At 39.6% G+C, this 27,258-nt stretch overlaps 1 protein-coding gene across 6 annotated transcripts in view; it reads right to left on the bottom strand.

The window, feature by feature from the left end:
* NEDD4 (NEDD4 E3 ubiquitin protein ligase) overlaps positions 1-27,258 on the bottom strand; it is a 131,757-nt gene that overhangs the window by 10,647 nt on the left and 93,852 nt on the right. For 5 of the 6 annotated variants that reach the window (XM_065940576.1, XM_065940572.1, XM_065940574.1 and 2 more), the window contains 15 exons: positions 26,938-27,055; positions 26,684-26,851; positions 21,987-22,052; positions 18,817-18,936; positions 17,125-17,328; positions 15,595-15,675; positions 15,314-15,368; positions 15,155-15,213; positions 14,052-14,117; positions 9,349-9,578; positions 8,499-8,620; positions 2,679-2,749; positions 1,102-1,197; positions 644-717; positions 311-371 (listed from right to left, as the gene is read on the bottom strand). In XM_065940576.1, coding sequence (XP_065796648.1) covers positions 311-371; positions 644-717; positions 1,102-1,197; positions 2,679-2,749; positions 8,499-8,620; positions 9,349-9,578; positions 14,052-14,117; positions 15,155-15,213; positions 15,314-15,368; positions 15,595-15,675; positions 17,125-17,328; positions 18,817-18,936; positions 21,987-22,052; positions 26,684-26,851; positions 26,938-27,055 — 1,591 coding nt within the window. The remainder of the gene's footprint in view (positions 1-310; positions 372-643; positions 718-1,101; positions 1,198-2,678; positions 2,750-8,498; positions 8,621-9,348; positions 9,579-14,051; positions 14,118-15,154; positions 15,214-15,313; positions 15,369-15,594; positions 15,676-17,124; positions 17,329-18,816; positions 18,937-21,986; positions 22,053-26,683; positions 26,852-26,937; positions 27,056-27,258) is intronic. The other variant, XM_065940577.1, reaches the window with a different exon arrangement.

The raw sequence follows: 27,258 nt of genomic DNA, 5'->3' as shown, positions 1-27,258 counted from the left end.
GCAGGAGACCTGGGTTCCATCCCTGGGTGGGGAAGATCCCCTGGAGAAGGAAATGGCAACCCACTCCAGTATTCTTGCCTGGAGAATCCCATGGACGGAGGAGTCCGGTAGGCTACAGTTCATGGAGATGCAGAGTTGGACGACTGAGCAAGTAACACTTTACTTCAGTATGAAAACATAATTTAAAATGACTTTAAAAAGCAAATCACATACTACTTTTTTCTCTGATACAATAAGGTTCCCTTTTTCTCTGATATGATATGGACTGTGCTTTGAAACTACAGAAGAGGAAACAAAAGAAAATGAATACCTCTTTAAAAGCAGCCATTTGCTTCTGGATTCGGTTTACAAATCGCCATTGTATTACAAGACTAGAAGAAATAAAACATTTTATCTTTTTCACAGGGAATAAGAAAAGATGTTAAGGTACAGGTATTCTGGTTAGAAACAAAAAATAAAGACTAGCTAAACCCAAGGCAAGAACTGAATGAGTGAGTAAAAGTATAAAATTTTTGTAGAAAAGAATATTGAGACTCTGACTCTAGAGAAAGAAAAAGAAGATACAAAGAATCTTCACAGAAAGTACAAAATTATTTCCAATAAAGTATTTACTAAAAATAGTAAAGTATAACAAAATACTTACTAAATGTATTCCTTTTTGTTCTTATTGGTGACAACTATTTCTGATCCACCATTTTTCAACTCATGTTGATGTGTCTGAAATTAAGCATGATACCTTGAATACGTTATTTTAGTGAAAAAAATAAAGTATACATATTACAGTTACACAAGAAGCCTGGTGTTTTAAATTTAATCCACTCAAAAGCTAAGGAAATTTGAAAAAAAAAAAAAGCTAAGGAAACTTGAAATATTAGTTTTACTAAAATACATATGAAATGAGTTAAAAGTCAAAGAAGCAGAAATTCTTTCTGAGAGACTGCTTTTGTTATGGGAAAATAAATTTTAAAATAGAATGCAGAAAAGTGTTGAGTACATGCATTATTTAAGGTCTAAATTTATAAAATTTTGCTTAAGTTATTAAACTTAAGTTCTAAAGCTTCACAATTCATGTACCATTTAAATAAATCAAAATTTACAAACCTGTCCAAAAAGTTCTTCATCTATGACAAACCTGAGGTCCAATTCTGTTGGATCATTTTCAAGAATCCATCTTAATGAATTGTAATACTCACTATCCTAGATGGGATAAATTGCATATTTAAAATTTGTAAACAGAAAGAAGATACATGAATCTGTAAAAAAAAGTAGCCGGAGTCTGAATAACTGGACAAAAGATGATAAGGTCAGATGGATCTCTTTTACACACACACACACATACACACACACACACACATTACAAAAAGAAATGAATAGTAAGTACATGAGTATAAATACAAATATTGGGACTTCCCTGGCAGTCCAGTGGTTAGGATGCCATACCTCCACTGCAGGTGGGTGTGAGTGCCATCCCTGGTTGGGGAACTAAGATCCAGCAGGCCACAGAGTGTGGCCAAAAAAAAAAAAAAAAGCATTTATCAATAGCATGGTGCCTGCTTAAAAGTTTAGAAGTCTACTTCTGTTTGAAAGCAGTGGAGGTACAGATTTTTATCATCCAGTTAAAGGGTCAGTTCTGAGATAACTTCCATGATACTCAGAGGCTCTCAGCGTCTGTCCATACGGCCAATGAGACTGTGTTTGAAATGCTTAAGTAACTATGAGGAGACTGCTATTTATACTTGGCCCTAAATTGAAGAAAAATCTCAAATTAAATACAGAACCTTAATTTTTCAACTCCAATAACTATGCGGTGTTGATTTATAAAGAAATATACTGTTTATGGGCTTCCCACGTGGCACTAATGGTAAAGAACCCAACTGCCAATGCAGGAGACATAAGAGATGCAGGTTCGATCCCTGGGTTGGGAAGATCCCCTGGAGGAGGGCATAGCAGCCCACTCCAGTATTCTTGTCTGGAGAACCCCATGGACAGAGGAACCTGGAGGGCTATAGTTCATAGGGTCACAAAGAGTCAGACACAACTGAAGCAACTAAGCATTCATGCACATAATGTTCACACTGATATTATGTCACAAGAATGGGACTTGGTACCATGGAAGAGGTCTTGGAATCTATGTCTTCTACATGTTAAATGATGCTATTCAGCATGGGTTACAAGGCAATAGTCAAGGATTTAATTCTTGGGTTTCTGTTTCTCTGTAGTAGCCTAATTTCAAAACTTTGCTTTGGACTGCCAGTTTGAAAACATGTCATTCATCACAAATGATCACAATTCAAATACTGACACAAGAGACATATAAAATTATTTTATATAGCATGCTGAAGTATTTAGGGAGAAATTTACTCATACCTGAAACTTTCTTTGAAATGCATCAAAGAAATAAGATGAATTGATGAATAGGGAGTAGACATGTGGATAGGTATGTCACAAAATAAGTATGGATAAAAAGCCAATTGTGGAATCTGGGTGGTGGATATATACATATCCACTGTAAAATTTTTTCAACTCTATAATATGTTAGTAAGTTTTCAAAATAAAATGTTGGGAGAAATGTTCATTTATATTTGGAACATCTGTTGACTTCTTCATCATTAAAAAGTCTTTAAAATATTCAGTTGCCTGTTAAATTATAGTTTATATGATAAGTGAAAAAGACATACCACTGATTCCATATCATGAAGTGTTATTGGCTTGTGCAGCATCATCTTGTAAAATGGGCGGATGAAAAAACCTTGCAAAAAATCAAATATATTTAAAATGATTACTGAGCAAAAAAAATTAGATAATTACATACCAAAAAGTTTTATGCTTAATACTAACCATCTGAGTAAAGTAAATCAGAAAGAGAAAAACAAATATTGTATATTAATGCATATAAACGTAATCTATAAAAATGGTACTGATGAACCTATTTGCAAGGCAGGAATAGAGACACAGATATAGAGAACAGACTTGTAGACATACTCGGGGAAGGAGGGTGGGATGAATTGAGAGAGTAGCATTAAAACATATACACCACCCGGGGGGGCAGTGCTAAGATGGCAGAGGAATAGGATGGGGATACCACTTTCTCCCCCACAAATTCATCGAAAGATCTTTGAACACTAAGCAAATACCACAAAACAACTTCTGAACGCTGGCAGAGGACACCAGGCACCCAGAAAGGCAGCCCATTGTCTTTGAAAGGAGGTAGGACAAAAGATAAAGAGACAAAAGAGTTAGGGACGGAGACCCGTCTCGGGGAGAGAGTCATAAAAGAGGAGAAGTTTCCGAACACCAGGAAACCCTCTCAACAGCGGGTCTGTGGGGAGTTTTGGAATCTCAGAGGGCAACATAACTGGAAGGAAAAAATAAATAAATAAAACCCACAGATTACGCGCCTAACTGCAACTCCCGCAGAGAAGTAGCCCAGATGCTCACCTCTGCCACCAGCAAGTGGGGGCTGAACAAGGAGGCGCGGGCTGCATTGCTTAGGGTAAGGATTGAGCCTGAAGGCCCTTAGGGTAATCTGAAGGAGCTAACATGAGATAGCAACCCAAACGGTGGGATAGCCAGAGAGAGAAAAAAAAAGAGAGAGAGTACTTTCCTGCGAAAAGCTCTAACCTAAGGCATTGCCGTGTCTGCTCACAGAACACAGGACTGAGCGAATACCAGAGGAGAGCTAGCCAACAGTGGACCGGCCATCCCCCGCCGGAGGCAGAGAGGCAGGCCAGAGCCGGAAGGTAAGGGGAAAACTCGGCCCCAGAGATGGCATCCTCTACCAAACCGCGAGCAGGCTCCCAGTTGCTAACCAAGTCTTCCTGGGATCCTGGATGGTTGACATCCACACGGAGGGTGGCAGCCAGAGATCGGCTCCCCAGAGGAGACACACGGCGCACGTGAGACAGCGCTGCCGCTGCGCACCGGAAAACCGAGTTGCTGGGACGGGGAGGCGATGAGACACACCGCCCAGCTGGGGAGTGTGCGCTGGCCAAGCACCTGGTCACCTGAGCGGCTCGGACCTGGGAAGGGCACAAAACTCAGGCCCAACCAGGTGTGTGCCTTTGTGGAGTACCCGAGAACCCGAACCTGAGCGGCTTAGACCTGGGAAGTGCACGCAACCTAGGGCCCGCCTTAGACAATTCCCCCCCAGAGCAACGTGGAGCCTGAGCAGTGTAGACCGGGAAAGCAAACATGCGGTGAGCGGGGGCAAACCCAGCGTGGCCCAGACACTGCGAGCACTCCCCACACACGCCAGTGATATTTGATGGCAGTGTTCCTCCCTCCCCACAGCACAACTGAACAAGTGAGCCTAAATAAATGACCACTTTCACCCTCTGGTGTCAGGGCAGAAGTTAGATACTGAAGAGACATGCAAACAGAGGAAGCCGAAATAAACAAAGAAGAGGGAACCGCTTTGGAAGTGACAGGTGCAACAGATTAAAACCCTGTAGTTAGCATTGCATACATTGGAAGGGGCCTATAGACCCTGAGAAGAAGTATAAGCTGGAACAAGGAACTATCTGAAACTGAGCTGACCCCACATTGCCCTCAATAGCTCGAGAGAAATTCCTAGATATATTTGACTATTATAATTTTTAATTAAAAAAATTTTTTACTTTTAAGTTCTTTATTACTCCTTTAATTTTAATTTTTAAAATCTACTATTAACTTGCAAAATAAAAGACCCTATTTTTAAAGCAAATTTCATATATGTATATTTTTATAACTTTTGTGATTTTGTTTTGTTTTTTTAATATTGTAATTTTGAGAGTCTAACCTATACTCTGGAATTTTAATCTTTACTTTTTGGTATTTGTTATCAATTCCAATTTCCTTGAAAGGAAAGTTATGACCAAACCAGATAGCATATTAAAAAGCAGAGACATTACTTTGTCAACAAAGGCCCGTCTAGTCAAGGCTATGGTTTTTCCAGTGGTCATGTATGGATGTGAGAGTTGGACTCTGAAGAAAGCTGAGTGCCAAAGAATTGATGCTTTTGAACTGTGGTGTTGGAGAAGACTCTTGAGAGTCCCTTGGACTGCAAGGAGATCCAACCAGTCCATCCTAAAGGAGATCAGTCCTGGGTGTTCATTGGAAGGACTGATGCTGAAGCTGAAACTCCAATACTTTGGCCACCTCACGCAAAGAGTTGACTCACTGGAAAAGACCCTGATGCTGGGAGGGATTGGGGGCAGGAGGAGAAGGGGACAACAGAGGATGAGATGGTTGGATGGCATCACCGACTCGATGGACATGAGTTTGAGTAATCTCCGGAGTTGGTGATGGACAGGGAGACCTGGTGTGCTGCAATTCATGGGGTCGCAAAGAGTTGGACACGACTGAGTGACTGAACTGATCTGAACTGAATCATTTCTGTACCTTTAAGAATCCAATATTCAGTACCCATTTTTACTTAGGAGTGTGATTACTGGCTTGATTGCTCTCTCCTCTTTTGACTCTCCTTATTCTCCCCCAGGTCACCTCTATCTCTTCCCTCCCACTTCTCTTCTCTGCTTAACTCTGTGAATCTCTTTGGGTGTTCCGGACTGTGGAGAACACTTAGGGAACTGATCACAGGCTAGATTGGTCTCTCTCCTTTTGAGCCCCCTCTCCTCTCCTCCTGGTCACCTCTATCTCCTTCCTCCCTCTTCTCTTCTCTATGGAACTCCGGGAACCTCTCTGAGTGTTCCAGACTGTGGAGAGCAAATAGGGAATTGATTACTGGATAGATTGCTCTCTCCCCTTTCGACTCCCCCTCTTCTCCTCCTGGTCACCTCTATCTCCTTCCTCCCTCTTCTTTTCTCCATGTAACTCTGTGAACCTCTCTGGTGTCCCCCACTGTGGAGAATCTTTTCACTATTAACCTAACTGTTTTATCATCAGAGCTGTATGGATGGAGATGTCTTGAGGCTACTATAAGAATAAGACTGAAAGCCAGAGGCAGGAGGCTTAAATCCAAAACTTGAGAACACCAGAAAACTCCTGACTCCAGGGAACACTAATTGAAAGAGCTCATCCAAAAGCCTCCATACCTATACTGAAACCACGCTCCACCCACAAGCCAACAAGTTGCAGAGCAAGACATACCAAGCTAATTCTACAACATAACATAACCCTGAGCACAAAAATATAGGCAGCCAAAAAGTCACATCAAACCCATAGACATCTCAAAACTCACAACTGGACACTTCGTGGAACTCCAGAGAGAAGAGATCCAGCTCCACCCACCAGAACACCAGCGCAAGTTTCCCTAACCAGGAAACCTTGACAAGCCACTCGTCCAACCCCACCCACAGGGAGGAACCTCCACAATAAAGAGGAACCACAAACTTCCAGCCTACAGAAAGGGCACCCCAAACACAGCAATCTAAACAAGATGAAAAGGCAGAGAAATATTCAGCAGGTAAAGGAACATGATAAAAGCCCACCAAGCCAAACAAAAGAGGAGGAGATAGGGAGTCTACCTGAAAAAGAATTCAGAATAATGATAGTAAAAATGATCAAAAATCTTGAAAACAAAATGTAGTTACAGATAAATAGTCTGGAGACAAGAATTGAGAGATGCAAGGAAAGTTTAACAAGGCCCTAGAAGAAATAAAAGAGTCAATCAATAACGAATAATGCAATAACTGAGATCAAAAGCACTCTGGAGGGAACCAACAGTAGAATAACTGAGGCAGAAGAGATAAGTGAGGTGGAAGATAGAATGGTAGAAATAAATGAAGCAGAGAGGAAAAAAGAAAAAAGAATAGAAAGAAATGAGGACAATCTCAGAGACCTCTGGGACAATGTCAAATGCCCCAACATTCGAATCATAGGAGTCCCAGAAGAAGACAAAAAGAAAGGCCATGAGAAAATACTTGAGGAGATAATAGTTGAAAACTTCCCTAAAATGGGGAAGGAAATAGCCACCCAAGTCCAAGAAACCCAGGGAGTCCCAAATAGGATAAACCCAAGGCAAAACATGCCAAGACAAACAGTAATCAAATTAACAAAGATAAAACACAAAGAACAAATATTAAAAGCAGCAAGGGAAAAACAACAAATAACTCACAAGGGGATCCCCATAAGGATACCAGCTGATCTTTCAATACAAACTCTTCAAGCCAGGAGGGAATGGCAGGACATACTTAAAAGTGATGAAAGAGAAAAACCTACAACCCAGATTACTGTACCCAGCAAGGATCTCATTCAGATATAAAGGAGAATTCAAAAACTTTACAGACAAGCAAAAGCTCAGAGAATTCAGCACCACCAAACCAGCTCTCCAAAAAATGCTAAAGGATCTTCTCTAGACAGGAAACACAGAAAAGGTTTATAAACTCGAACCAAAAATAATAAAGTAAATGGCAACAGAACCATACTTATCAATAATTACCTTAAATGTAAATGTGATGAATGCCCCAACCAAAAGACAAAGACTGACTGAATGGATACAAAAACACCAACACACTGTTGGTGGGAATGCAAACTAGTATAGCCACTATGGAGAGAACAGTGTGGAGATTCCTTAAAAAACTGGAAATAGAACTGCCACATGACCCAGCAATCCCACTCCTGGGCATACACACTGAGGAAACCAGATCTGAAAGAGACACATGCACCCCAATGTTCATCGCAGCACTGTTTATAATAGCCAGGACATGGAAGCAACCTAGATGCCCATCAGCATACAAATGGATAAGAAAGCTGTGGTACATATACACAATGGAATATTACTCAGCCATTAAAAAGAATGCATTTGAATCAGTTCTAATGAGGTGGATGAAACTGGAGCTTATTATACAGGGTGAAGTAAGTCAGAAAGAAAAACACCAATACAGAATACTAATGCATATATATGGAATTTAGAAAGATGGTAATGATGACCCTATATGCAAGACAGCAAAAGAGACACAGATGTAAAGAACAGTCTTTTGGACTCTGTGGGAGAAAGCGAGGGTGGGATGATCTGAGAGAATAGCATTGAAACATGTATATTATCATATGTGCAATAGATCGCCAGTCCAGGTTTGATGCATGAGACAGGATGCTCAGGGCTGGTGCACTGGGATGACCCTGAGGGATGGGATGGGGAGGGAGGGTCAGGATGGGGAACACATGTACACCCATGGCTGATTCATGTCAATGTATGGCAAAAACCACCACAATATTGTAAAGTAAATAGCCTCCAATTAAAATAAATAAAAAGAAAAAAAAATACTACCATGTGTAATGTTAATGTTAATGTGTAATGGTAATTATACACTACCATGTGTAAAATAAGATAGCTCGTGGGAAGGCTCTGTATAACACAGGGAGCTCAGCTCAGCTCTGCGGCAACTGAGCGGGGTGGGATGGGGGGTTGGGTGGAAGGGAGACTCATGAGGGAGGGGATACACGGATACACACACACACACACACACACACACACACACACGGCTGACTCACATTGATGTATTGCGGAAACCAACACAACATGTAAAGCAATTATCCTCCAATTAAAAAAAAATACTAACCATCCAACAGTTTGCCATGATACACTGCCATCCCAGCTACCCGACCAATAAATTTGAAGTAAGAGAGGTGATCTTCATTACACAGTCCAGAGTTGGGATTTATCTGTAGGGTATAATTATCCCTGTAAAAATAATCACATTTAAATGCTCCTTTCTATATTTCATATAAAAATTTTAATATGACAAGTAATTGTAAATCGTCTCCCTCTTTTTACAGTTGTTCAACTCTATTACAACCATATTAGACCACTGGATTTAATGGTTTTAAAAATAGTCATTTTGTTCAAAAGGCAGAAACAATCCAAATGCTTTTGAAGGCTAAATGGATAAACAAATGTGGTACAGACACATAATGGGATATTACACAGCCTTCAAAAGGAAGGAAATTCTTCCACATACTGCTACATGGATAAACCTTGAGAACACTATGCTAATGAAGTTAAGTCAGTTATAAAAGGTCAAATACGGCATGATTCTACTTATACAAGGTACTGAGAACAGTCCAGCTTATAGAGACAGAAAGTAGAATGGTTAATGCCGGGAATGGGGGAGATCATGTTTAAAGGATACAGAGTTTCCATGTGGGATGATGAAAAAGTTCTGGAGGTACATGGTGGTGATGGTTGCACAACAATGAATGCATTTAACATGATAAGAATGGTAAATTTTATATTATATATATTTCACTATAACTTTTAAAAGTTATTTCTGAAACAACATTAGTTACCCTCTCCCCTTTTCTGGAGCATTGTGACTTACATTTCCCTCCCATCACGTCACTCTGTTATTTTCAAAACAGTGATTTTTTTTTTTTTTTTTTTCTGTACACAGTCATTGTAAAGGTACTTACGTAGCAGAATATTCAAACAACCCATAATAAGGGTTAAACATCTCCTTCGAAATCAGAAAGAACCATTCTCTGGCAACTCCTCCATAATCTAGTCCCTTTTCACCATCAAACTCAATCCACAGTCTAGCCTTGAGGAAGTCTGCTCTCTTGACCCCCATAATCCTCCTGTAAGAGTCCTCAAGAACAGTTGCACGGCGAAGTTTCATTTCAAATTTGTTTGGAATGTCATTCTGAAAATCCAGAGAAGGGAAACTGTTTAAATCAGTTCAACACATATTTCTCTCATGAGCATTATAAAATTCACTGTATTCTACTCCTGTGCCCAAGATCCTTTTTCAGGGATAACAGCCCTAGGTATATTGTCTTGTATTTCTTCCACGGTATTAAAGAACTCATGCATTTTCTCTGGTCACATAATAACAAAGACTTCTCACTTTCACATCTGAAGAAGCAGCTACTGATAGTGACAGTAACACTCACATGAAGGCATTTCATGAACAGTCATTTCCACTTTAACATCCAAGAAAGACATTCTGTGACTGACAGTCAAGTCACTGCTTGCTATCAATACTTGTCTGACTGTCAGCTTAGGGTTCTCCCCTGGCCTCCATATTTCCTCTCTGGAGCGGTTTACTTCACTCATTAACAGGTGCTAACTTTTACAGACTGTGCCAGCACTGTTCCCAGAATTTTAATGGGTTAACTCATTTACTCCTCATAACAACATTATGAAGAACCTATTATTGTCTTCATTTATGGATGAAGAAACTAAAGATACAAGTTAAGAAAGTCTTAGCTTCTGAGCCTCTGTTCTTAATGAATGAGCTACATCGCCTCACTTACCTTTTATACACAATTTGCTTATATGACAAATGTGGATAACTATGCTTTTAGGCAGACCTTACTGTAAATTATATAGAAATATATCTGAATATTTTATTTTTGAGTACTCTGTGTGCAATGTTCCAATGGAAACCATGAAAAGAAAACATGCCACCAACATTCTGTAGAATCAAGAAAAGGAAAGAGGGCTAGCTCTAAATCAATTTCACTCACAAAATACTTAGGAAACGTGCAAAAGCCCTTAGAAACATAATGATATAAGCAGTTCAGATAAGCAATATAAGTATAATGTAAGTTTTGTGGAGCAACTAAGCCCATATGCCCCAACTGCTGAGGCTGAGGGCTGCAACTGAAGTATGGTATACTTCCACTCTGTGTCAGCAGCAGAGGAAGTAAACCACAAACAGTTTCCTCTGCTGCTTATGCAATTTAAAAAACTGGTAAGACTGGAGAAAAGCAATTTTATAATTTTATACAGTGGGCAAACTACTAGTGCAGGTAAGTGACTCAACAAGCACTTACTCAAGGCCCACTCTGGGCCAGGTCCATGCTAGGTAGGTACTGCAAAGGGGCCAGAGATGGGAGGAAAAGGGAATGAAAACATGGCATAAGGTGTGGTCACTTCTTCAGAGAGTTTGTAATCTGGTGTGTGTGTGAGAAACAAATGTAAATGTTACTAATTCTGAGATTTAAAAGAGTAGAAAAATTGCTAACAATAGAAACAGAAGCAAAGTTTTGTAGGCAAGAATAAAACTGAGCTATTAATTACAAATGAGACAACCAAGGAGGCTTCGAGAGAACATCCTGGCTGGGGTGGGAAGGAAGAGAAGGACTGAGGAACAGCAAGCAGGGAGAAGAGTCCCAGCCATCTGCGAGCTGGATGGTACAGAAGGGGGAGGGGAAGAAGAGAAGGGATTCCATTAGAAGGAGTTGCAGAAGCAGTCTGAGGCCGCAGTGTAAACAGTGTGAAGGCTGCCTAGGAAGAGCTGCTGAGCAGGGAGTCGCAGGATCAGGCTTCTTGCTATGTTCTCAGAGGCTGACGCCATCAGATCTAAAAGGTATTTCAATGGAGTTTTCCCAATGGCTCAGCGGGTAAAGACTCTGCCTGCAATGCAGGAGACATAGGACGCTGGGGTTCGATCCCTGGGTCAGTAAGATCCCCTGGAGGAGGAAATAGCAACCAACTCCAGTATTCTTGGCCTGGAAAATCCCATGGACAGAGGAGCCTGGAAGGCTACAGTCCATGGGGTCGCAAAGAGTCGGACACGACTAAGCAGCTAAGCACACACGAGGGGAGACAAAAGACACCCCGGTCAGTGAAAGACCCCTGAAACAGCCTGAGTGACAGAAAATGAATGGGCCCTCTGAGTGAGCGACAGCTACAGAAGGGAGGCCCTAGGAGCAATTTCCACATCTGAGCTGATGGTGGATCATGCATGGGTTCTGGAGTCAGGTGACTCTGTGTTCAAGTCCTGGCTTCAGCTTGCACATCTTTCCTAACGCTTCATTACCTCATCTATAAAATAGGGACGATAAAAGTATTTACCCTTAGGGAGCTGTTTTAGGAATAACTGGGACAACACATTGCATGTGCTGACACAGTGCCTGGCACACAGTGATCTCAATAAGGATTAGCCACCCTTAATCCAAACTAATGACACATTAAGGATGAGGTGGAGGGAAAGGATAAAGGCAGCTCAAGGCTTTGGAGCACTGCTTCACACATTTTTATCTCCGCCTTGATGTTCCGCTCTTCTGCTGTGATACAATGTATCCAGACAGGAGTCTTATTTCTTAAATCCTGCTTGGGACATTTTGTTAAACTGAGGATTCAGATTCTCAGCCTCTTCCTCAGGCTCTTCTTCTGGAACAGCTTCATGTCTCTTAATCTTTTCTTTCATAATTTCATCTTCTTATATACCTTTCTTGCATTCTGGGTAACTTCTTCCCTTGATCTCCAATATGGTATGTCATGTGAGTTAGAAGCATGGACTCTGGCACAGCACCACTTGGTTTGTACCTGGCTTTGCTGCTAATAACCATGGAACTTGATCACACTGCCTAGTTTCTCTGAGCCTCAGCTTCCTCAACTTTAAGATGTGATAATAATACTCCTTTCATTATAAAGTTACTGCAGAGATTACACAGGGATCATACATGTAACCTAAGAAAATTGCCAATATGTAGTCAGAACTCAATAAAAATTACCACTTTCATTATGGTTTTGTGTTCTGTGACCTGCTCCTTAGAGAATATCAACCATTAGACACTGTAACGTGTTTATAAGTGTTCATATTGGCAAATGGAGAAGCTAATACTTCTATTCCACCAGTGTCTTGTCATTAAGAGTGAAAATATTTACCATATAAGTAACTCAAAACAGACTTAGAATCCCAAAGAATTTTAAGAAGTAGAAAACAAATTTCCAGAGCAATTTTAAAACAAGGCTATTATTGAAGACGAGTTTAAAACACTGAAGATATTTTAAGATTTTATTAAGGTATATTTGCACTAAATAAGTACTGTATTTCATTTTTGTCCTGTTTTGGATGAGAAAAATTTGTGGCAGCAGAAGCCATCTTGAATCTTTGGAAAACCAGGCTTCCAGCTTGGAAGGCAAGGAAGTGTAACCCAATGTAGCCACCTAGTGGCAGTATTCCTAAACTGCAGGGCAAGGGGAGACGCAGGAGCAAATCAGAAAGGCGTTTAAAAACGGCCATCCCTCACAGATACAGAGGGCAGGGCGTCCGTGGGGGCTCGGTGATAAAGATTCCACCTGCCAACGGAGGAGACATGGGTTTGATCCCCGGTCCTGGGAGATCCCACATGCCACGGGCAACTGACCCCGTGCGCGGCGACTACTGAACCTGTGCTCTGGAGCCCAGGAGCCGCAACTACTGAGGCCGCTGTGCGCTAGAGCCCGGGGCACCACAAGAGGACCACCGTGATGAGAAGCCCGCGCGCTGCCGTGCAGAGAAAGAAGCCCCTGCTCGCCACTGCTAGAGGAGAGCCCACACAACCACGAAGACCCAGCACAGCCAAAAATAAATAAATAAACTATATATACACAGAGAGAGAGAGAGAGAGAGAGAGAGAGAGAGAACAAACTAGTGATTATGGGTGTGAGAGGGGCAATACAGAGGTGGGGGAAAGGGGTTACTATGGAATTATATAAAACCATGTGTATGAAACCTTTGAAAGCTGTAAAGCATTATGGAACTTAAAGACTCTTTCAATTTAAAAAAGTTATTTACTTAAAAAAAAAAACAGTTATGACCAATAGCAATGAAATAGATGGGCAGATTTAATGCCAAACACATTAAATTTGTGGTGATGGAGAAAGTGTTCTGAATATATCTGATAAGCAAAAGGAGATAAACAACAAGAGGACTGCTCCAATCACAGCCGTACATTCAAATTATGCAGAGATATATTATACCTGAAGCTGTAAAGAATGAGTGACTAACACTGGAAAACAGCAGTCCAAGCAGAAGCAGAATCCAGAGTCCTCCTACACAAGCAAAGTCAAGGCCACAGGATAATCTCCTGACTTACTCTTGCTCAGTTTCTACAAAACCCAAACCCCACAAACCCAGGAGGAACTCTAGTTAGATTTCTTCAAAAGCAAATTTTTAAAACTATTTCTCTATTGCAATGCATATTGAAACATACAGACATAAAATAACTAGACTCTAATCATATATTACAGCTACTAAAAAAATAAGCATCCCTTCCCTAAAAGAAGCTATTCAAAATTGTTCATATATAATAAACTCTCTATTACTTTTTCAAATGTACTTCTCATGCTTTCAGTCCATATGACAAACATTCCTAAGAACTCATTATTAAGTATCACTAACCTGCTTCTTCAACTTTCTTCGGAAGAACTCATACTTTCTTTTGTAATCCCTGGAGTAGGGCACTGCCTAGAGTTAAAAATTTTGGAAAAATAAAGAAGGTTTAAGTTGTTTTATTCTGGAACAATTTAAAAAACTCCCCTCTGGGTATTTTATGAACATAAGTTAAAGGCATTAAAAGAGAATATTTGGAAAGAAAAGTTTAATTCAAAGAAAAAGAAATATAAAACTTAAAAAATTTTAATTTCTCTGTTTAAGATAAAATTGTATCCAGCAATTCTTATGGCTGCAATTTTCATCATGCAGTATTCTTGAAATGCAATAGGCCAGAAACAGGAAATGTCTTCCAAGTAAAGAAATATTAGAAATGAAAATTTCCATTTCTAAAGAGACTTTCAAAGTGATTTCTCCATTAAAGGAACAATTTGAAAAATGTACTTTTTCCTTGAACTCTGAGGAGTTGCCTTTTTTATCCATTAAAAGACTAAACATGGAGTCACAAGAGTAATCTGAAAGAACTGTATCTTCAATTTTACTTATTTTTGTGAATAAGAAAACAATTATAATCTGAAAAAGAAACTATATAAAAGAGGAGAATTATTTTCCTATCATTAATCTGACTCAAGAGTAGTATAAACATCATACATGGTAATACTTGTACTTTAAATATGAATGTCTTATATACCAGTATTTACAATGATTTCAACCAAAAAGTTCAAGACGTGACCCTGATTTGACAAGGCACTGTTGGCTTTCTCATCAGATACACTCTTGGTTCCTCTCTGATTTACTGAGGATTCCAGCATTCTTTTTTCAGATTGTTTCAAGTACCAGTCTGAGCACAGCAGCCTCGCTGAGTTAGCTTCACTGAGTTAACTTTCTGGCTCACTGGCATCCCAAGGTTGCTGTGTAGAGTAGAGGTAACTACTTTAAATGCCCTTTTCAAATAACTGAGACCGGGTGTATGGGTGTTGGGGAGAGGAGAGATTTGCAAATGTGCTTTCCTCTCAACACCTTTATTTACTGCTATACCCTTCATCATCTGTCCTTGAAGAGACAAGTAAGAGGACAACCCCATCAGAGGATGCTGATACAAAGAGACTTACTGGTCCAGTTATTGCTACATGCTGCAAACGAGGGTCTTCCCATTGTGTTTTTTTACTATCTGAAGAAAGACATTAAAAAAAAGAGGTTCTTTATTCTCATGCACAAAATTTGATATTACAAAAGATAATGTAATGGAAAAAAAATCACGTTGCACGTACTGTGATTTATGTAAAAGATTCTTCCATCAGTGTGAGTTCTTTCTTCCCATCCTGGCTATAATGAAGAACATATTTCAATTATATTAGGAACAGGTTTTCAGTGTATGGGCAGTAAGATGGTTTTGGTTATATGGTTGATTTAATTTGTATATTCCATTCTTAGTAGACGACATCAACACTTCAACAATAATATTAATTATAGTTGTGAAAGAACTACTGCATTTCGAAATACAAATGTTTGAGACAGTCAAGTTAGATGGGTAAGAGTTCTATAAACTTACAGGTAAAGGCCCCAGGTCACTGGAAGAATCAAGTGATGTCTTTCCTCTCAGATGAGCTGGAATTTTCAGTCTTGGATCTTCCTTTTTTGGTAGAGTAAATAAAGAAAACAATATATACACACAAACTTTAAAATCATGAAAGTCAATCTGTTACTATGTTTTCTAATATCAATGGATTCACTTTCATTTGCTTACCCAATGAAATAATAATAGCTTCTCATCTAAAATCTCTCATTCATAGGCTACAATATTCAGTTCTAAGGGACCCTGGCAATCCAGTGGTTAAGATTCCATGCTTCCACTGCAGGGGACATGGGTTTGATTCCTGACTGGGAAACTAGAATTCTACATACCTTGTGGCATGGGCAAAAAAAAAATTTTTTTTTAATTTGAAAATTAAAAAAAATTCAATTAGATCTTGAGGAGGATCCATGTTAACTTACTTGCTCTTTCACAAAAACCATTTAGAGTATTTTGCCCATGCTTTAAGGATTATGTCACTACACAGGGCTCGTCTCTGAATAAAAACTGGTGTAACAGTGGACACAAAGCTGGAGCACGTGTTATTTCTGAGGTCTTGAACGTGCTTTTTGGTACCTAGACAGGTGCTAAGGTGATAATTTATTAGATATTTATTAGATAATTTATTAATTTTAAGAGATAAGAAGGTAAGCTCAGAAAGGTTATTAAAGGCAACTCAAATTATTGAAAGAACAGAATTTAATTTATTTGGATTTATTTATATAATTTCAATATATTGTTTTATTAAATAATGTATTAAATAATTTTAACTTAGGCATATTGGTAACTTTTAAACAATTTATTAATAAAAATCTCTGCATTTACTGATAATTTTCAGTAGTTTTTCTATTAGTGGTAAACCAACTGCTCAACAACTTTAAACCTTATCTTAAAATAAAAATACTTAGTCTACTTAGTTCATAAGGCTTTCTGGATATTATGAGGTATGGATTCAAAAGTACTTTGGAACTAGAGGCCTCACATAAAGGGAAATGATTATGACTAAATATCTTCCTGGGCATTTATGGCTAGGGAGCTAAAAACTGCAAATACAAGAAACACAAGACTTCTCTGGTAGTTAGGACTCCACACTTCCACTGAAGAGTGGAATGGGTTTAATCTCTGGGGAACTAAGATCCCACAAACCATGTGGCATGACCAAAAACAAAACAAAAGCCCACTGCAAACAGGAAATAAATGTATCTCCTTAACAATCCCCCCCCAATATTAAAAATAGATATAAATATACTAAATAGAAATAATACTATTTAGAATTCAACATACGTTTAAATAAGGACTAGGAATGGATTGGGTAGCCATTCCCTTCTTCAGGAGATCTTCTGGACCCAGAGATCAAATCTGGGTCTCTACTGCATTGCAAGCAGATTCTTAGACATCCAAACCACCAGGGAAGTCCATATTAATGTATACTTATAAAGATTATCAAGAACTACACGTAAGTGATTGTTACTGTTATTACAAATTTAAACTGGAAACCACTGAAGTTACCCAGGTGGTGGTTTTGGTGTTGTGGTCAATGAAGAAAGGCCTCCCGTTTGGTGCGTGCCGGACCTCCCAGCCTTTGGGAAGGAATCCTTGCTCCATTTCAGATGGTTGGGTCACCTGTTGTGCTGCATCACTCGCGGGGGCCTGTGGCTGAGGGCCTGCAGAAGAACCCTGGCTTGACAGCAGCTGACCGGTCTCCACTGTGGCCTAGCACATTAATTCAATTATGTAGTAATGTTTACAGAGAACACACAAATAGCTGTGGTTAAAAAGGTAACTGAATCTACAAACAGCGCACACACTTCTAAATAGGCCTTAAGACTGGACGCTCATTTCTCCATTAAAGGGCTTTGTCAAAGTTTGTTTTTAAAACAATTTAAAAATTTTCAGCTAATTCTTGAGCAGTAAGATGCGGTTAACAGTCTGTTAACCCTAGTTGCAAGGAAAGCCGCAGTGACAACTAGAAAAGGTTGTTTTTGCTCACCCCAAAGGCTCACATTGAGTGGGAATTTCCCACACACAAAAATGGGTTCAAATGGTGGGTAGACAAAATAAATGGTAAATAGCCACTACAGAAATGGATAACTGAAATGTAATACATTCCTGTGATAAAATATAAGGCAGCTAAAAAAAAATGTACTAGATCTATATATAAACCAACATGATAGGATTTTAAAACAATAGTGAACAAAAAATATTTAGAATTACATAATATCTTTATTAAATTTGACACATGGACATAAATAATATTTTGCACTGCTTAGCTCTCTACTAAGTACATAAAATAGCAATGGCACCCCACTCCAGTACTCTTGCCTGGAAAGTCCCATGGACGGAGGAGCCTGGTAGGCTGCAGTCCACGGGGTCGCTAAGAGTCAGACACGACTGAGCGACTTCACTTCCATTTTTCACTTTCATGCATTGGAGAAGGAAATTGCAACCCACTCCAGTGTTCTTGCTTGGAGAATCCCAGGGACGGGGGAGCCTGGTGGGCTGCCGTCTATGGGGTCGCACAGAGTCGGACACGACTAAAGTGACTTAGCAGCAAGTACATAAAATAGGCAGGAAGAATTCCCAACAAGCTCACAGTGATAGTTCCCTCTGAGTAGCGGGGCCAAGTGCTTGGTTAAAAGATAAAATCTTTTTTCTGTAAGATTTTATTTTTAAAAACAAAAAATCTAGAACCAAATATGGTGAGCTGTTAATAGTGGTAAATTCAGGATGTTAAGAAAATGGATACTTATTATGTTATTCCCTGTACTTTTCAGTTTTAAAAAATTTCTCAAGAGAAATGGTGATATTTTCCTAAATGCTTACAAAGAAATATTATTAATACAAAAGGCAAACTGTTGCCAAGGACAGAGTGTCATTATAACAAAGTTCTTTGATAGATGCTAGTCACCAAGATTATTTTTTAGCAAAATAATGATCTTAACCATTCCAATTACCAAATTACCCAGTGGACCAGATCATTTACTTTGTCCTCCTAGTCCCAAATGGACTTGTTTTATCTAATAACCAGTAATGACTCATGTGTATTAGAGATCTGCAGCAAACAACAGATAGTACCAATATCAGAAAATAATTAGAAGCATCCAGCACCTACTACTCACGGATGTACTATAATAGCTCCCATAGAAATATGATGGTTTAAATTACCTAAGAAAACACCATAATGAACAGACTGCAGGGTACCTGTACAGTGGGCTTTATCCAGGTAGTAGTTCTGCAATTGTGATCCACATAGTACGATCTTCCTCTTTCATCTTGTTTTTCTTCCCAACCTGGTGGTAATCCAGACGAAGTAGGCAAAAGCTACAGTGGAGAATAACAGAATTAAATATTAATAAGAAAGAATCCTTCTTATTTATTGTATTTTATCATTTCTATTTTTAAAAATATTTATTTTATTTATTTGACTGTGTTGGGTCTTAGCTGTAACACACGGGATCTTGGTTGCTGCATGCAGGATCTTTTAGCTGCAGCATGTGGGATCCAGTTACCTCATCAAGGATTGAACCCAGGTCCCCTGCATTGCAAGCATGGAATCTTAGCCACTGGACCACAAGGAAAGCTCCCAGAAAGAATCCTTTTTAAAGGACCATATCTCCTTTTTCACTGATAACCCTCTTTAAAATGAATCATGTTTTAAACCATATTTTAAAGTGCACAGCATTTCACTTAAAAAAAAAACCACAGCAGAACAGACAATAATGATGCGTGTGATAACAACATGAGAGTAGTTACAACCACATACTGCTCTCACACCGATCATGTCATTCAACCTCCACACAAATCTTAATGAGATAATTAATATTACTGGCCCATTTTTACTTATGAGAAAGTTTTAGAAAATGGAAGTAAATTCCTAACAGATAACATTGCTATTATGGAGCTGAGATTTGAACACAGGTAGTCAAACTACATAACTTATCACCCATATGTGCCAAGTCAAAAGTTACCCCTGCTATGTTTCTGTGAGGACTGGGGAAGTGCTGATCACTGTAGCTTATTGTTAATGAACAAAAGAGGTCTATTTTTCCAGGTTTACTGAAAATAGACCAGGTCTGTTGTCCTTTAAGTTAGATTAGACTCTTCAACATTTGGCTTGGTTCCCTAATGTGTCTTACATATTAATATAAAAACTATGACCGCTAGTCTGTTCACTAGATACACTGGTCTGTAGATACACAGAGGTAGATGTACATTGCTGACAGCTGCAATGAGCTCTGAGTCTATAAAATAATGGAATTCAAAATTGCCCGGCATTACAAATGTCTAACAGCTAATGAGTAGATAAATGGGATGTAGTAGACACATCTACAATGATGGAATATCATGAGCTACTGAAACATGTAGCAACGTGGATTATCTCAAAAACATCATAGTAAGTGAAAGAAGCCAGATGCATAAGATGGCATACTGTATGATTCCACTTACATGAAATTCCTAGAAAAGGCAAAACTAGCAACAGAAAGCAGACGAGTAGTCACCTGGGGCTAAGAGTAGGTATTAGGATTAAGAACACTTTTTGTGGTGATGGAAGTGTTCTCAAACTTGACTGTAGTCATGTTTGCACAACTGTATAAATTTACTAAAACTCGTTTGTGTACTTAAAAATGGGTGGATGTTATGGCATGTAAATTATACTTTAAGAAAGCTTTGTGAAAGCAAACAAATCTCTAATCAATGTATTAAGAAGGAAAAGGCATGGGAATAGCTTTTCCAGTACACAAAATGTAAATCATCTCTAGATTCTGTAGCTCATTTGGTGCACTTAAAATTGTTTCTTGGATGACTGCCTGTCAGTGAATCAGAAATTCACCAGTTTCACTGTATAGAGGACAATGCGAAATGCAGCAGGAGACACCTAGGGATCTCAGTTTAAGTGGCTCCAGGTGAGTGGACAGAGGATGACATCTCATGGCATTATGGATGGAATCATCAACTCAACAGATATGAGTCTGAGCAAACTCTGGGAGATGGTGAAGGAAAGAGAAGTCTGACATGCTGCAGTCCATGGGGTTGCAAAGAGTTGGACACAACTGAACAACCAAACAACAATAAGTTGAGTGGAGATGGCCAGACATGGGGCACTAAGGGAGAGGAAGGCTAGGGAGGGCAGTCTTTCTGTGGCATCCACCTTGGTGCTGAAGGTTGATACCGACTGGGCCAAATGCACAGGTGGGTGCACCCACCTCTTTCCTCTGCAAAGTGCTCATGTTCCTCTCTTGGTGCAGGGCCACCTTTTTAGAAGGATCAGCCAATTCAAGGCCTTTTGTGAATTCCTTTGCTGGAACCCCCATAAAAGTAAAAACAACCCCCACTTTTCAAAATTAATATATAGGCTGCCATTCAAAATCACAAACTGTTGGTAGAAAAAAAGTGAGGTGGCCGTTCCAAGTGGGGAAGTGGAACACGCACACACCCAGAGAAGGGAGAGAATTCATAGGAACGCTGTTTGGAAGAAAGAGCCCAGGCAGGAATAAAGGTGGTGGTGGGGGGGTAGTCCCTAGGTGGCTAAGGGATAGGGGAGGCTCAAGGAGCTGGGAGCCTGGACGTTTACATTTAGTTTAAAAAAATAAGTGGGGACCATATAAGGAAGAGACAAACTCAAAGCAGTGACAGTGAAACTTGCTCAGTACTATCCGACTCTTTGTGACCCCATGGACTGTAGCCCACCAGGCTCCTCTGTCCATGGGATTCTCCAGGCAAGAATACTGGAGTGAGTAGCTGTTCCCTTCTCCAGGGGATCTTCCCAACCCAGGGTTCGAATCCAGGTGAGAGCTGAGTCAGAAAGAGGATGGAGGCTGGGAGACTAAAAGGTCTGAAGCTATGAAGTCTAAGCTCTCGTCAAGGTCATGGCTAGAGATGCTACAGAAGAGGCAGTGGATGGTTTTGCAGCCTGGAAAACAAGACTGTGAAGGGGGTTGACAAACTCCATCCTGGCTGCTGAGCCTGCCGACACATGTGCACACCCGCCCATATGGCCAGCTGCTGATGTAGCTTCATGTCTGGGGCAGAAACAGCTGCAAGGCACATAGGCTGGGTACGGGGCAGAGGCCCCTGGACGCCACAGTCCTGATCAGTATGCAATACATCCAGCCTGCACAGCACTTCACCTGCCAAGCCTGAACGCCACCCATGCCACTGGCATGTGGGGACTTGGGTTTCTCACTATGAGAGAGACAGTTCTCTGGGTTTTGTCTTTAAAGGGCCTACCTATCCCATTCCCCTCCCCCAACCTCATCCCCCAGAGTCCAGATACTATGCTGGAAAAAACATTCATATTCAGTGTTCAAAAAAAAAAACGTTGCTGAGTCTTATGTTTTTATTGAGGATTGAGGGGAGGGGCTAAAACTTACCACAGGAAGTGTAGGCTGTTCCTCAAAAGTATAGGCTTGTAAGCTGCCTCTTCTGCTGGAATGATTCTTATATAAAAAAAAGGACAAGATAACTTTAGGTCTCTGCTTTGTCTCTGAACGGCAGATAAGGTAGCAGGGTGGGTGTGATGGGGAAGAAAAATGAACACCCACTCCACCCACATGGAGATTCTCTCAGCCTCGCTCAACACCAAACACCTTCCAAATTCCAGCCCACAATTCTCCCCCTGAGTCCTAGACCGTCTCCTGGACACCGTTTCTTGAATGTCTAACAGACAGCCCTTTATTGTATTCAAAACTGAACTCAGTTTTCCCCTGTCCACACCCACTCAAATCCGTTCCCTCTCAGGTATTCCTCGCCTTCGGTGGGCAGCCTGGGAGGCCAGCAGCTGCCCCCCAGGCAAACATCAGTCAGTCCCCTGAGTTCTCCCCTCCTGTCCCTACGGCCAAGTCAGTCACCAGATGCTAAGCATTCTATTTCTTTGCAAGCTCTCAAATACATTTCCCTTGCACTTTAAAAAAAAATTTCAAGTTTTCATCACTTGTCACTTTGACTATTAAGTGTGGCAACATCCTAACAGATTTGACTGCTGCAAGTCTTTTTTGCTTAAATCTGCTCTCCATACCACGAGTTGCAGCCAGAGAGCGTTCTGCAGCACCGATTTCATCACCATTCTCTCACTCAGAGCCCTTCAATGACTTCTTCCGTCACTAGGGTAAAATCTACAGCACAGAACACAATGTGGGTGAGCTTCCAGGGCTGACTCCAGCCCTCTTACCTCACAAGCCACCCTCTGGACATTCAAGATTACTTGTTTCCTAGAAATCCAGTATTTTTTCTTTCCTGTGCTTTTATATGCATGCTGCTGTCACTTTCTGAAATATTTTAGTTTGGTTACTTAATGACATTAACATTTATAATATATGTAGGACTTAATTCAGAGGAGCCACTGTAGGATTGTTTACAATAACAAAGAACTGTAAACCATCTGAAGTCCATCGAAGGAAACTGGAGAAACAGCTTAAGGGTTACTTGCACAAGGGAATGACGTTTGATTATTTTGTTGGTGGTGGCTATAAAAAGAGCACCTCTATATTTACTGAAATGGTCCAATGTCTATGATACAGTACATAAAAAATAAGTTACCAAAAAGTGTGTGCAAGATGATCTCAGGCTAAAAAACTGATATACAAATATGTGTGCATGCATCTTTATGCACACATAGAAAATGTTTAAGACTATATATACCAAACCACTTATACCCTGAGAAAACCATTAACTGAAAAAGATACATGTACCCCACTGTTCACTGCAGCACCACTGACAATGGTGGGACATGGAAGCAACCTAGATGTCTGACAGATGAATGGATAAAGAAGCTGTGGTACATATATGTAATGAAGTATTATTCAGCCATAAAAGGAATGCATTTGAGTCAGTTCTAATGAGGTGGATGAACCTAGAGCCTACTATACAGAGTGAAGTAAGTCAGAAAGAGAAAAACAAATATTGAATATTAACATGTATATATGGAATCTAGAAAGATGGTACTGATGAACCTATTTGCAAGGCAGCAACAGAGATGCACACACAGAGAACAGACTCGTGGACGTGAGGAGCAGGGGGAAGGAGAGGGTGGGATGAATGGGGAGAGTAGCATGGAAACATACACTATCCCATATATAACAGCCAGGCAGTGGGATTCTGCTATATGACTCAGGGAGCTCAAACTGGTGCTCTGTGACCCCTGGGGAGAGAACAGGATGGGAGGTGGGAGGGAAGTTCAAGAGGGAGGGGACATAGGTATGCCTATGACTGATTCATGCTGCTGTATGCAGAAACCAACACAATACTGGAAAGCGATTATCCTTCAATTAGAAATAAACTAAAAACAAAAAAAGATATGGTGCATGTGTGTGTATGTGCATGTACACACACACAATGATATATTATTCAACCATAAAAAAGAATGAAATAATACCATTTGTAGCAACATGGACAGACATAGAGACTATCAAACTAAGTAAAAGAGAAAAATACCATATGATATCACTTACACATGGAATTTAAAATACAACACAAATGAACTTATCGACAAAACAGAAACAGAGTCATAAACATAGAGAACAGACTTGTGGTTGCCAAGGGTGAGGAGAATGGGGGAGGGATGGACCGGGAGTTTGGGATTAGCAGATGCAAACTATTAAATGTAGAATGGATAAACAAGAAGGTCCTACTGTATAGTACAGGAAACTATATTCAACACCCTGTGATAAACTACAATGGAAAAGAATATGAAAAAGAATGTGTGTATATATATATATATATATATAACTGAATCACTGTGCTGTATACCAGAAATTAATACAACATTGTGAATCAATTACATTTCAATAAAGTAAATTAAAAAAAACAAAATATGCCAAACCATTAATGGCAATTGATGGAACATATGTCAGAGGTAAGATGGAAAACTTAATTTTTATTTTATACACCTCAGTACTGTTTCAATTTTTAACCATGACCATACAATACTTTAAAAATAATAAATTAACTTTTTTGAATTAATATGCACATGGTAAGAAATTGAAAAGGTACGAAAGATATATGCTCTGCTCACCATGTTTTTCTCTTTAGAGCTGAGCAAGGTTACCTAGTTTAGTTTTCAAGAAATATGATACACATATTTATTCTGTCATATAAATAATTTTATAAATGGTAACACATCAAACACACTGCTCAGTACCTCAGTTTTCCACTGAGCAATATTTCTTTGTTCCATATAACATATGTATTCAAAGATACTTCATTCTTTTCAGTGACTGCATAGTATGCCATTGTATAGATGCCACCTATTACTTTAGTAATTAAAAAAATAAAAATAACAGGAGGAAAGAGAATAGGATGCCACCAGAAAAATCAACATAGTTTATCCTTTAAGTCTTTGACTGATCTTTCCCACTCCTCAAACAAAAGAATGAAATGACATGAATGAAAGATAGATGGATGGAAGAAAGGAGGGGCAGGGAGCAGGCGGGCCTATCTGCTCTTGGATATTCACACAGGCATTTACATAGAACTGTCTACACTGAAGCATCATGAGAAAGGTGCTAAAACAGAAGTCAGCAAATTTTTCTGTTAAGGTCCAGATAGTAAGTAGTTTTTGTTGACTATATCGTCTCTGTTAATTTACTGTGAAAGCAGCCATGGACAATACTTAAAACAGATGGGTGAACTGTATTCTAAAGATATTCTAACCAGCATAAAACCAGTATGTAGTCAGCCCTCCATATTTACTAACGGAATGGAAAGTGCAGAATTCCAAAAGGAAATGACCATAATATCCTTGGACACCTCTTTGTCTTCCGCTGAAATGTCTCCCTTGATACAGATGAGAGGGTTAGCCACAAGGATCCCATCAGGGCAGTGTATGTTGGAATACTGGCTTCTGGACCCCAGAGATAGCAAGTTTATAGTGGCTGCTGGAGTGAGAAGGTCATCTGTCTCCTTGTTTAGTCAAAGTATATCAGCTCTTTTTCACATGTGTGTTGGTGACATGTGTGGTATCCCCAAAAAGGAGAAGAGTAACCCCAAGCACCCAGGACTTGGCCTGGCACTCATCAGCACAATTCAAGACAAAATCAAGATGACTTTGCAATCATGCCTAAACACAGCAAAACATGAACACTGTCCAAACCACAAGATACCAAATATCTCCCTATCCTGGTAGATGCAAGTGACTGCTGCTTTTTTCTAATCATAGCTTTAGCCTTGCTACAGATAAGATTTAAGACACCACTTCACAGAATTATCCCTGCTTCCTGATAGCATCCAATGTGAGGTCCTGCTTCATTAAACACTCCTGAAAATCGCCTAACACAATTTGAAATCCTTTAAGTCTTTCATAACATACTATTACTGAGATGTTCATGGTTTGTATTCCCCTTGCTGAAATGAGTAATAAACTCAACTTGTTCAATTACAAGTGTATTCCTAATAGTCTGTGGTTGAGGGCATTGATTTATGTAATGGATAATTAGACTCCAATGACCATTTGGATTTTCCACAGCTCTGCTCCATACTGTTAGTGGGGATATTTGAAAATGGCCATACTATAAAATACAAAAGTCCCTAACACATTATTATGTGCAGTTTAAGACAATATTTTTTCATCACAAGAAAAAAAATCACGAGGTGTTGTATATTAACTAAACTTACAATTTTGCAATACATAGATCAAATCATTATGTTCTACACCTTAAACTAACACAATGTATTATGTCAATTATATCTCAACAAAAATGGAGAAAAAAGACAACATTTTATGCAAAGGTTAAATACTGAATGGAATAACTGTGTGTGTGTGTGTGTGTGTGTGTGTATACTCAGTTGCTATGTCATGTCTGATTCTTGCAACCCCATGAACTGTATGTAGCCCACCAGGCTCCTCTGTCCATGGGATTTCCTAGGCAAGAATATTCCCAGGTTGCCATTTCCTTCTCCAGGGGATCTTCCTGACACAGGGATCAAACCCACATTTCCTGCATTGGCAGGCGGATTCTTGACCACTGAGCCACCAGGGAAGTCCACATATATTTATATATAAAATACATATATAATATTTATATATAAAAATATAAAATCCTGAAGCTCCACCAAAATCTAAGAAGCATCTTACTGAGTTGGATACTGGCTGGCCACTGGCTGAATTTCCACCAACAGTGAGTCTGGCATTCAATTCTTCTGCAAGATGAGTCTGGACATCCAAGTTATTTGATGGTGGAGATGAAGGGAAGGCTTGATGGCCGTACATGGTGGCTTCATCTTCTCTTATAATTTCCCAGTTCTAAAATGAACAGAAGCTTAAGCTACATACTTGAATCAATTGCTATAACATATATCTACCAACAAGAACGAGAAAATGATTTCTACCTCAGAAGATTCTCGGTTGTCAACACTTTCTGTTTCCTCAGATATCTGTCTCCTGGTGGTAAATGCACGCTGGGCTTGCAGTTGAATGTTACCATTCTCAGCATCTGTTAGGTTGTCCCTGCATTAGAAATGTAAAAGCCATCACTCACACCTGAAGAGAGTTAAAATGATAGCTAAAAATTCTGTGTTCATTTAGAAAGTATCCATATTAGATCAGAATTCATTGTTTGGACCCAAAGGCTAGTTCAACATGCTCAGGTTAAGTTGTAGGCACAACAGTACCCGCAGAGTACCTTATGGAGTTAAAAGCTTTTGTGAAAA

Source organism: Muntiacus reevesi, chromosome 7 (genome assembly GCF_963930625.1).
Source record: "Muntiacus reevesi chromosome 7, mMunRee1.1, whole genome shotgun sequence".
NCBI classification, from domain to species: domain Eukaryota; kingdom Metazoa; phylum Chordata; class Mammalia; order Artiodactyla; family Cervidae; genus Muntiacus; species Muntiacus reevesi.
The sequence above is the reverse complement of the archived record's forward strand: the minus strand, read 5'-3'. Positions and strand labels throughout refer to the sequence as shown.